At 34.2% G+C, this 12746-nt stretch overlaps 1 protein-coding gene across 1 annotated transcript; it reads right to left on the minus strand.

The window, feature by feature from the left end:
* Nucleotides 1-268: 268 nt before the first annotated feature.
* Nucleotides 269-2692, minus strand: LOC141696772 (adenylyl-sulfate kinase, chloroplastic-like). The gene is made up of 6 exons (XM_074500897.1): nucleotides 2264-2692; nucleotides 1653-1802; nucleotides 1441-1559; nucleotides 1247-1331; nucleotides 976-1022; nucleotides 269-781 (listed from the first exon to the last, which is right to left on the minus strand). Exons 1-6 carry the CDS (start codon nucleotides 2379-2381, stop codon nucleotides 683-685), a joined length of 618 nt encoding a protein of 205 aa, XP_074356998.1. The 5' UTR covers nucleotides 2382-2692; the 3' UTR covers nucleotides 269-682.
* Between the last annotated feature and the right edge of the window lie 10054 nt (nucleotides 2693-12746).

Here is a 12746-nt window from a genome sequence, read left to right on the forward strand (position 1 = left end):
TCCACCTCAATAAATAGGTAACAAAATGGCAAATCAGTTGTTCATTATTCTTTAAGGTTAATAGACGATGAGATCCAAAATCACAAATTTATATATTTCTTATTGTATAATAATTATATTTTCAGAAAGATTCAAGTAAGCTTCCAACATCACTTACTCTTTTGACTTTTCCATTGTATATTCACATGAAAATTGCATAAATATTGCATTACCAAAACAAACTGTCAAATAAATGTATATCAAGGGGCGGAACTAGGGGGACCGTAGAGAGCCCCGGTCCCCGTCAACTAAAAAAATTCACCAAAATTTCAATGTAAAATTTTTAAAAAATATGAAATAATTTGGTTCGCCCCCCCCAACTAAATTTCTGATTCCGCTGCCTTGACTTGTCCAAACAATATAACAGACTGAGAACAGATAACCATTAGATTATTCAACTAATCAATGAACTAATCTTTCAAGAACAGGGATAACCAGATAACCACCAATCAATTAACTAACCTGGTATTGCATTTGACTGATATACAAACATACCAGGATGACTAGTACATGATTAGTTAATCAGTCAATTAAATAACCTGATGCCATCTTTTATTGTACAACAAACACACGAAACTAGAAAATTTCCGATTACTATTTGTTGCAAAATCTAGAGGAGCTTCATAGCTGTTGTGTTGCTCAGCTAAGCCTGCAGGTAACCTTTCCTCTCCAAGTAGGAAATGACTATGTCTGCCATATCAGAAGGGGATGGACATATCTCTTCCTTCTGCTGTAGTACTATCTGTAGTATAAATATTCACTAATTTAAAGGTCACTTTACAGCTTCATAATATACAACATAAAAATATGCAGTGGTGCAAAGACTTGTTGACCTACATTAAGTTACGATCCTTAAGAAGTGCAAACCATAAGAATCAGAAAAACTAGTCAGTATCTTATAAATTATAATGTATCATTTCTACAAAGCATGCATACCTCAGACTTTAATGGTGGCTCGTATGGATCTTCAACGCCTGTAAAACCTGCAAATGAAATTTGTGAAATGATTACAGATTAACTTGTGAGCTTAGTTTTCTAGGTGAAAACAAATTCTCCAAGGACTAGGTGTGGATAAAATGCTTTTACAGCATAGATATGTTTAAAGATGATGCAACTTGATCACTTCTGCTACTTTCCTTGGGGAAGGGGGGGGGGTCATCTTCCTGATTCAATCTTCCCTGTCCATGCTTATTTTACATTAACATACCTTTAATCTTTCCAGCTCGTGCCAACTTATACAAACCCTTGGGGTCCCTTGCCTCGCACACTTGAAGAGGTATATCCATAAAAACCTATGAAGTGCAATCCTAATATGTAAGTTTGTCGGGTCAATAAATTTTGATAATCCTCAATTCAACCCCAAGTAGTTTCCCAGATGTACAATGCATCATATTAACAGACCTCGATGAAATCTCCTTCTTGCAGCAAAGCACGGCAAGCATCACGGTCTTTTCTGTAGGGAGATATAAGACTAGCAATAGAAATAACTCCAGCATCTGCAAAAAGCTTAGCAACCTCACCTGAAACTCTCGAAACTTAAGTACTTTGAGCAGTAGTACAGAAAAGAAGAACGAAGACAATGTAAATTCTAATGAAAAAGGAAAAGAACCTACCAATTCTTCGTGTGTTCTCAACAACATCATCTTCTTTAAAAGTTAAATCCTTGTTCAGACCATGACGAACATTATCACCGTCAAGAATGTAGGTCAACTTTCCTCTCATGTGCAAGCCTCTAGCTACAGCGCAAGCCAAAGTGCTCTTCCCTATGTTATATTACAGGGCTTTACACATTAGTGAAGTAAATACATCAATTTTATAAAAACAAATCTCACATAAAAATCCAATAAGGAAACAATAGAAGAATGGGAGATCAAACAAAATTTATTTTGGAGATCATCATGAAAACATTTTCTGTACTGTACAAAAATAGGCCATGGTGGTCATAATATATTTTGCCTACGCATACTCTTCAATATTCATTTTTAAATAGCCATTACCTCCAAATAAATTTCCATAAGAACAATCAAATATAAATAGTTGACTAATGTTCACCAGAGTAAAGCCAGACATATCACATAAGTCAATATCTTTGGTGCATACATCCTAATTCTCTCTATAACTTGCTGCATTTAGTAAACAGATTGAGTCACATTCAAATCAGAAAACAGGGGAACTTCTAATCGTGATTCTGTAAATCAAAGTTACATTTAAAAAATATGCGAACCTGAGCCACTGAGACCCGTGATCCATATAACACATCCCTTCTGCTGAAGCAACTCCTGCCTATCGATTTTCTGTACCGAACATTTGTGCCACACAACATTTCCCTCCGAACTAAACATTTACGTATAGAATATTATATTTTATGTGTGAGTAGTATTAGTAGTAATAGTAGTAGTAGCAGCAGTAGTAGTAGAAGAGTATTTTTTATAATTGTGGCTTGCTTTTGGTGTAACAGATGAGACTTGCATAATGGAAGGAAGGGAGGTGGAAAGATCAAAGAATGGAGTGATCAAAGACTTGAATATTGGTCGTCTTTTAAAAGAATAAAAGATGGGACTTTCTAGTGTGACATTACACATAAAAGTTTTTATTAACAGGTAGATTGACTGCAGGGATAAAGGGTCTTTTAGTTGAAACTAGGTTCAAACTAACGTGTTTTAATGATGTCAGGTGAGCCAAAATGATCTCCCTCTCTTTGTGTTGTTTTTTTAAAGCCAGAAGACCCCTCTGATTTTAACATTTAAAGTTTATACTTGAAATTGATGTCTTACATTTTCAAGTTCAGATGTTAGAGAGTTTTTTGGCTGGCTAATAAAATTGGATGGGTTGTAACTTGCTTTTAAAGTTTGGGCAGGGCTGCAATATTTGAAAAAAAAATAAAAAAATTGTCATGATTACAAGTATAGTCATTTGTAAGACAGATACTATCATACATATGACTTCTTAATAGTGCATGCAACTATCCTGATGATATGTGTTCTTAATGATGCAGCATATATTTCAGGGATTAAGTTCAGTATGAACCAATATGGACCAGAATCTCGTTACCATTCAAAAATTATCATAACAGAAGAATGCATTTAGCAACCTATGTTGATGAAAATAGATGTGAGAATTTTGATAATTTCAATTTTTTTGTTTAACATGAAGAGTTGGGAGAACCAACTTGAGAAAAAAGTAAGAAACATCACTCCTCAAAAGCGAGGAAAGGAACTAGGAGGGTCAGCAATCCAGGAAAACTTGAAGAACCCAACAGTTCCAATAGCCCCAGAATCTCGATTAAAAGCACCATCACAATTATACTTCACTAGTTCACTGATGATGAAGCAGGGAAGAGATCCAATGCAGTGTATAATTGATAATGGAGCTATGAGAGTCCAGGCTAGAAGATTCTAACAAACTTAAACTAAACCCATCTAACATCTTAAACTAAAGAAGTCTTAATAAAGAAGTTGCAAATTTGTTTTCTCTGTTTGTTCTGTTGCAAATGCAGAATATTTGTGCAAGCAACTTATAATAAACATAATATTTACTAAGAGTCTTGCTTAATAATATAAGATTAACGTTGTTGTCGAGGAAAGTAATGTGTTGTTTCTCTGGTGTTCGGTGTTCAACAGCAGAACTGATATATTTTACACGAATTTGACTGTTTTATATGACATTGTATGAGCGCGACAGAGATGCAAAATATTCATCCCAATTGCATTTTGATAATAATAATGTAAAATGAAACTCTAGCTAAATGATTGTTTTATTCATTAAAGTTATACTCCAGATTGTTTTTCTTAGTAGACTATATGAAGTCTTCACTTTTCGCTTTTTTACCAACTTTGAGGTCTAGGCTGGCGGGCTGTATTGAAATTGTTAGGAGGAAACACACGCATCAATACAGGGTACGCACACAAACACATAACAATATATTTGACATGAAAAATTCATATTCCAACTTATATTATTAATCAAAACAATTATCAATAATACATCAATACATAACACCTCAATGGTGTCCCAAACTGATACTTGAGTCAACCAATTTTCAAGCATCTCTCACACGATACATAAGACGACTACATCTCTTAAGCATACATCAAAATAATAACAAGACTATGTATATATAACCATCACAAACTTAGCCAACAAGACATACCGAATCTGATTATAAAAATAATTGTCTAACCATACAATTATTACTCATTCCCATTATGATAATAATTGTCAACACATATAATCATTACTCAATCCCATTATGATAATAATTGTCAACAAATACAATTATTACCCAATCCAATTATGTCTTGTATCACCAAGCCCATATCACATATTTGGTTTAACCCCAACAAAAATAGCAAATGATAACTATTTAGTAATATATTGTGATAGCCTGAAATTGTTTCTTATTTAGCTAAGACAACAATAATCATAATAAAGATCAATAGACTACGGCTAATGTCTTCAGAGCATCTCCAATAGATTCTTAACTTAGTTCTTAACTTGAAATTTGAGGAGGGAGATGAATTTTTTTGCTCCAAGAGTGATAAGGATCAATAGATTACGGCTAATGTCCTTAGAGCATATTCAATAGACTCTTAACTTGATTCTTAACTTGAAATTTGAGGAGGGAGATTATTTTTTTGCTCCAAGAGATTCTTAATGACTCTTAAATTCTCTAAGAGTCTCTTCTCTCTCATCACTTTTAAGAATTTATTTCTCACTCTTAAACAATATTATATTATATATTCATTAAAACAATCTCTTTTTCTCTCCACTATTTTTTTTTTAAACTTTCAAAAAAACATACGAAAACTACAAAGAGAGAGGTGTATCCGCCAACACAGACACATCCGACAACAATTTAGAATTAAGTACATCAGAAACATAACCATCCCCATTCCTTTGACTCCAACTAAAAGAAGTTCTGGATGTTAAAGCCCATTTTGTTAACCAGTGAGTCGTGTTATTAGCTTCTCTAGGCACAAACTCCAAGCCTTTATACTCACATGTCTTCATCATACTCCTAATATCAATAATCACATTGTCTAAATCAGTACAAGAGTTCTCTTCATTCTTTACTAGGGAAATTGCAACAGCACAATCAGATTCTACAACAAAGCATTGAAGCTTCTGATTACTGGCCAAGCATAGACCTTCCCGAATAGCCAAAACTTTAGCAGTTGTTACCGAATAAGTCTTTTTATGATAAATATATTTAGCTCAAATCACCGTACCTTTGTGATTCCTTGCAACAATCCTCAACCCCACACTTTTATCTCCATTTGACACTCCGGCATCCGTGTTAATTTTGGTAACATTGGCAGGAGGAGACAACCATCTAACATTCTCCTTACCCAATATTCCACAACTCTTTAAATTGGCTCTCTTAAATTCATCCAGCTCGGAAAAACACCAGTTAATAAAATTCATCGACCTAGGAGAGCTTCCTCCATGTCTCATCCTATTACGAACATACCACATTTGCCAAGAAATAAAAATAAAAGTTTCCCACTCATCCTTCGAAAGAATTTGTTTTATACTCACAAGAGTGGACATTGTGTCAAAAGCACGAGACCTTTTTAGCATGGTCCAAAAATGTGCTTGCTTCCAGAAACTTTTAACAAAAGGGCAGTACCTGCTGTTAGTGTTTGTGTCATAGAGACAAAACTATTATGTTATATTATGAAACATTTGAATTATTAATTATGATTAATGGATTATTCTTTAGTAATTTATTATATCTTTATTTTCTACGATAAGATGTTAGATTAATAAATGCCCTTGAAATATGATATGTAAATCTATATTTCTAAGTACGTGACTTAGAAATGACATTATGAGAATAGTATTGATATTCCTAAAGGTCCTTAGTCAAGTATTATTTTTAAGGGACGATAATAAATACATTGAGACTAGTGTGTTTGTTGGCTGATGATCACATCTCATTGATCATAGGTATGGTAATACTAAAGTCAAAACACGGGCACATGTATTAAATACATGGTGCTGGATTGACCCGTTGTGAGATACTACATGTTTATAGTGTCATAAGTTAATCTCACAGTGATAATGATGTATTAGTCCTTTGACCTGAAATCATTATGTTTCTATACGAGAATTAATATATTTTGATACTATTAAAAGTTATCCTTGACCGGGTAATAATAAAAGTAGACATTGGGTACATTATGAATCGTATGAGAAATATGAATGATCTAGATGGGATTTAGCCCTCCTTTATTAAAGGAGTGATATTATTGGCCTCTTGATTGAGTAAGACTATAAAATGCATGGTCGTGCTCAAATATTGATTTGTTTAATAGTTTACTCATTGAACAAGGAAAGAAGGATTGAACGTTAACAGAGGATGACACAATGCATGCCTCGAGTTTGATCTATAATATAAGGCTAAAGGGATTATATTACATTGTACATTATTCACGAAAAGTTTAATTGATCACCGATTTAATTATTATTGCTTGGGTAACAATGATGTATTATTAGATGCCGCTCATTGTTTATGATTTTAAATTAGATTTAAAATTGTTGCCAATGTAATAATAACCTAAAGGGTCGCACAAAGAATGATTGGAGGTTTATTTAATTAAATTCGGATTTAAATTAAATGTAAGTAATTCGAATTATTTGTTATTAATTAAGTGTGACTTAATTAATTAAATAAATAGGAAATTCGAATTTAATATTAAATTCGAAATTAAGTTATTGGATGATTAAGTGAGACTTAATAATAAAATAATTAGAATTTCGAATTTAATAATAATAATAATAAGTCTAAAATTCAGTTAAGGGCTGCAGGCTTATTAACTCTTGCCTATATAATATCTCTTTCTAATAGAATTAGGGTTACACGTTTTATTTGACAAAAACAAAAACCCTAGCAGCTTGAAGAGAGATAGAGAGAGCAAGAAGGCGGCCTCAAGAACGTGCTAGTATACACCCATCCTCCGGACGATCATTCGTGTGGATACCTTCAAGGCGTAGATCTTTCCAGCGACGGGCTACGTGGTGATCATTCAAGACCTCCATCTTTCCATTAACGTAAAGCTTCTTAAGGTAAAACATATATTCTCCGTAATTATCTGTTCATTATACATAGATCCTGCGGTAGGGATTCGAAAATTTTATTTTTCCGTTGCATTTTTATGCTCGACCCCAGCCGAGGTCTGCCGCCCCCGGACCCTGCCCAGGGGCTGCCGCCCCCGAACCCCCGCCCGGGGCTGCCGCCCCCGACCCCCGCTTTATTTTTTTCTCAAAGTACTTTATTTCTTTACTTGAGCATGGTGTTGGTTATGGCCTTAAGACCTTTAGATTAAAGTTTATGGTTTTGGTTTTATAAATACGACTTGCATGTCATTTTCATTATTCTTGTAACTATATTACCTCGAATGTAACTCGAGTTTTCTTATGTAAGTACATCAGTATAGGTTGTTTTTATGTAATGTACTTCAAGAAGGAATGATCCAAGAGGAGAAGCAGCAATCGAGACAAGAAGAATGAAGACATGTAATTGTAATTATATTTATATTATTCACCATAAATTGACCTTGATCCTTTCATTAGCTTGAAAGGATCACATAGGATAAAGGCCATAACCAAGCACGTTTACATACCGCACTTTACATATTTATGTATGAATGTATGTATAGAATAGTTAATGATGCATGCTTTAATTAGATTAATCATGCATGAATGTATGTATTAGATACGTCACCCATGCCATACCTAAACAAGATAAAATCTGTAACGACTCAAGATTTTAAAATTTACAAACGATTATGAGATTCCCGTGTTTATGAAACACGGAATGAAATACGAATCTTCTTTATTTCCGACATGGGGCGATTTTGTCAACAACGGGTTAATAGAACTTGTAAGGCTGTGGGTTTTAAGCGAGACCTGTGTGACTTCTCCACTACCTGGAAATCAAACCATTGAAGAGTATTGATTTGAAGTATTTTATTCAAGGAAAAATTGGGAATCTCTTTATGATGGGATCATGATCGTTATAATACTAACAAAACTCCAATGTTTATATTAAGTTATTTAGATGCCTTCCAATATGTCCAACGCGTTAACCCCTAGATCGATAAGGAGTGGGTTCGCCAGAGCGAAGTACTCCCATCTATCGTGGGACGGCGTGTTGAAGTATATGATACTTTTTAGACCTTTGGGTTTTGACTTAACTAAGTTACCACAATAGGATTGTGAACTTAGAGGCATAGAGTTTGGTGAGATTTATTGGATAAATAAGAATAAATGTTGTTCCACTAAACTATCCGAGAGTTATATAGTTGATATATTTGACAAATGTTGTCTACCTTATTGAATCATGTTTTAGGAGTAAAGCCAAAGCTGAACTAAAACGTTGTGAAAATTTGGATCTTGGCTCACTAGAAAGTATATAGAAGATACTCTTTCCGAATTAATAGTTAGGGCTATTAATTTGATAAAATAGTGGGAGATATATATTTTGAATATATATGAATAATCACTTGAATATAATTTAATAATCACCTGTAGACTAATTTATCTTATGCATTTTAAACATTGTAGATATCAAATGGCAATCAATTCAAACAACTTCTCTGTGCGATCAGTCCTTGAGAAGGATAAGCTGACAGGAACAAACTTCCTTGACTGGCAATAGATATTGAGGATTGTTCTCAAATAAGAGTGCAAGCTCTATGTCATAGATATCCCTCGCCCTGCACCTCTCCCTGAAGGAGCATCCCGTGCTCAATATAATGTTTATCAGAAACATATCGATGATGACACGGATGTTCAATGTCTCATGTTAGCGACCATGAGTGTTGAACTTCAGAAATAACATGAGAATATGGATTCTTATGATATGATTGAGCACCTTAAATGTATGTTTGAAGGAAAGACTCGTCAGGAGAGGTTTGATACTTTCAAATCGTTGCATGCATGTAAGCAGGGAGAACGTGATCTGGTTGGACCGCATGTTCTAAGGATGATTGGGTATATTGAGTACCTTGTCAAGTTGGGTGCCCCGATTACTGTGGAGCACCAGATTGACGTAATTTTGTAATCTTTAAACAACAGCTGAGACCAATGTTCAGAAGGCATCCCCTGCTCCCACGTTGATGGTGAATAAGGGGAAGGCCAAAGAAAGGGTAAATGGAAAGGTAAGAGGAAGATGGGATCTAAATCGAATGCCAATCCGAAACCTGATCCGACCAAGGCTTTGAAGCCTAAAGGTGGTGTTCCAAAGGTTGGTGATTGTCACTATTGCAAGAAACCAGGTCATTGGAAGAGGAACTGTCATGCTTATTTGGAGGATCTGAAGAAGAAGAAGGTTGTTGTTACTGTTTCTGATTCAGGTATTTATGTTATAGAAGTCAATTTGTCTACTTCTACATCTTGGGTATTAGATACTGGATGTGGTTCTCACATTTGTATAAATGTGCAGGAACTGCAGGGAAGTAGGACATTGGCAAAGGGAGAAGTCGGCCTACGAGTTGGCAATGGAGCAAAGGTTGATGTTTTAGCTGTATGGACTTATCGTTTATCGTTGCCCACTGAGCTTGTTTTAGAACTAGATAATTGTTTTTACGTGCCTGCTATTTGCAGAAACATTATTTCAGTTTCTTGTTTGGACAAGAAAGGTTTTTCATTTTTGATTCAGAACAATAGTTGTTCCTTTTCATTCAGTAATGTTACCCACGGGGTTGCACATTTGTTTAATGGTTTATATGTTCTTGATATATATACTCTTGTCTATAACATAAATAATGATAATAAACGTATTAAGATGAAAGACTCAAATCAAACATACCTTTGGCATTGTCATTTAGGTCACATAAATGAGAAACGCATTTCCAAATTACATAAAGATGGTTACTTGGATAAGTTTGATTTTAAATCATACGAAGAATGCAAATCTTGTCTCATTGGAAAAATGGCTAAAGCTCCTTTTACCGGACAAGGTGAAAGGGCCACCAAACGATTAGGACTTATACATAGTGATGTATGTGGTCCAATGCGTACGATGGAAAGAGGTGGCTTTTACTACTTCATTACTTTTACTGATGATTTCAGTAGATATGGATATGTGTATCTTTTGAAGAACAAATCCGATTCTTTTGAAAAGTTCAAAGAATACAAGGCTGAAGTGGAAAAGCAAACAGGGGAAAGTATAAAAGATTTACGATCAGATCGTGGAGCAGAATACTTAAGCCTCGAGTTTAAAGGTTTCTTGAAGGAGTATGGTATCGTATCACAACTTACTCCTCCTGGAACGCCTCAATGGAATGGAGTTTCTGAGAGGAGAAATTGTACCTTGTTGGACATGGTGCGATCGATGATGAGTCTAGCAGATCTTTCAATAAGTTTCTGGGGTTATGCTCTAGAAACGGCTGTATATACACTAAACCGAGTTCCAACTAAATCGGTTCAAAAGACTCCATATGAGATATGGACCGAGAAACGTCACAACATGTCTTTTATGAAAGTATGCGGATTATTAATTATGATTATATGGATTATTCTTTAGTAATTTATTATATCTTTATTTTCTGCGATAAGATGTTAGATTAATAAATGCCCTTGGAATATGATATGTAAATCTATATCTCTAAGTACGTGACTTAGAAATGAGATTATGAGAATAGTATTGATATTCCTAAAGGTCCCTAGTCAAGTATTATTTTTAAGGGAAGATAATAAATACATTAAGACTAGTGTGTTTATTGGCTGATGATCACATCTCATTGATCATAGGTATGGTGATACTAAAGTCAAAACACAGGCACATGTATTAAATACATGGTGCTAGATTGACCCGTTGTGAGATACTACATGTTTATTGTGTCATAAGTTAATCTCATAGTGATAATGATGTATTGGTCCTTTGACTTGAAATCATTATATTTCTATACGAGAATTAATATACTTTGATATTATTGAAATTTATCCTTGACCGGGTAATAATAAAAGTAGATATTGGGTATATTATGAATCGTATGAGAAATATGAATGATCTAGATGAGATTTGGCCCTCCTTTATTAAAGGAGTGATATTATTGGCCTCTTGATTGAGTAAGACTATAAAATGCATGGTTGTGCTCAAATACTGATTTGTTTAATAGTTTACTCATTGATCAAAGAAAGAAGGATTGAACATTAACAGAGGATGTCACAATGCATGCCTTGAGTTTGATGTATAATATAATGCTAAAGGGATTATATTACATTGTACATTATTCACGAAAGGTTTAATTGATCACCGATTTAATAATTATTACTTGGGTAACAATGATGTATTACTAAATGCCGCTCATTATTTATGATTTTAAATTAGATTTAAAATTGTTTCCAATGTAATATTAATCTAAAGGGTCGCACAAAGAATGATTGGAGGATTATTTAATTTAAATTCAGATTTAAATTAAATGTAAGTAATTCGAATTATTTGTTATTAATTAAGTGTGACTTAATTAATTAAATAAATAGGAAATTCGAATTTAATATTAAATCTAAAATTAAGTTATTGGATGATTAAGTGAGACTTAATAATACAATAATTAGAATTTTGAATTTAATAATAATAATAACTTTAAAATTCAGTTTAGGGTTGGAGGCCCATCAACTCTTGCCTATATAATATCTCTTTCTAATAGAATTAGGATTACACGTTTTATTTGATAAAAACAAAAACCCTGGCAGCTTGAAGAGAGATAGAGAGAGCAAGAAGGCGGATTCAATAACGTGCTAGTACACACCCATCCTCCGGGCGATCATTCGTGTGGATACCTTCAAGGTGTAGATCGTTCCAGCGACGGGCTACATGGTGATCATTCAAGACCTCCATCTTTCCATTAACGTAAAACTTCTTAAGGTAAAACATTTATTCTCCGTAATTATCCGTTCATTATACATAGATCCTGCGGTAGGGATTTGAAAAATTTATTTTTTCGTTGCGTTTTTATGCTCGAATCCCTAACAAACGCATGATTGGCATCCTCTATAATATTAAGAGAGCATCTGAAATTCTATTACTAACAGGATCCAACAATTACTAGCTCTTCATAGAAAATGCTTTGTTTTTTGGGGCACCTTCAGATTCCATAATGAGCGCCACCATTGCTCTGTATATTTCATATTAGAGGCTTCTTCATCATGTTTAAAATTCATAGCAACTATGTACCCACTCTTACATTATACTCTCCATTTTTTGTGTAGGGCCACATGATTTTATCGCAAACATTATTCGTACCGCTTGGCATGGATATGATAAGATTTGTCTTATCCTCATTAAACAATTTTCTGATAAACTCTTCGTTCCAATCACCACTGTCAAGCTTTAAATCAACGACAAGCATTTTCGGAGGTAGAATCGGTTTGTTGTAAATTCTAAATGTATTAGGTCTGGGCACCCATGGATCCTCGCAAAATTTAATATTTTTACCATCCCCTACTCTCCACCTATATCCCTTAAGGATAATCTCTCTCCTCCAAACAAAACTCCTCCAAATCGAAGAGGCATTTGACCCACATTTAGCCTCAAAAACAGAAGAATTAGGAAAATAACATTCCCTTAAAATTCTGCTACATAAAATATTAGGGTACCTAATGATTCTCCATATTTGTTTAGCAAGAATGGCCTGGTTAAAAACTTCCAGGTCTCTAAAACCAAGTCCACCGCGTTCTTTTGGAAGATAAAGAGTACT

The sequence above is a fragment of the Apium graveolens genome, chromosome 11 (assembly GCF_009905375.1).
Source record: "Apium graveolens cultivar Ventura chromosome 11, ASM990537v1, whole genome shotgun sequence".
Classification (NCBI taxonomy): Eukaryota; Viridiplantae; Streptophyta; class Magnoliopsida; order Apiales; family Apiaceae; genus Apium; species Apium graveolens.

Coding starts and splice junctions, on each gene's coding strand:
- LOC141696772 (XM_074500897.1), bottom strand. CDS start 2,381: ATGTTTAGTTCGGAGGGAAATGTTGTGTGGCACAAATGTTCGGTACAG. Junction 1,023..1,246: donor ACGAGCTGGAAAGATTAAAG/GTATGTTAATGT, acceptor TTTCATTTGCAG/GTTTTACAGGCGTTGAAGAT. Junction 782..975: donor AGCCACCATTAAAGTCTGAG/GTATGCATGCTT, acceptor TTTATACTACAG/ATAGTACTACAGCAGAAGGA.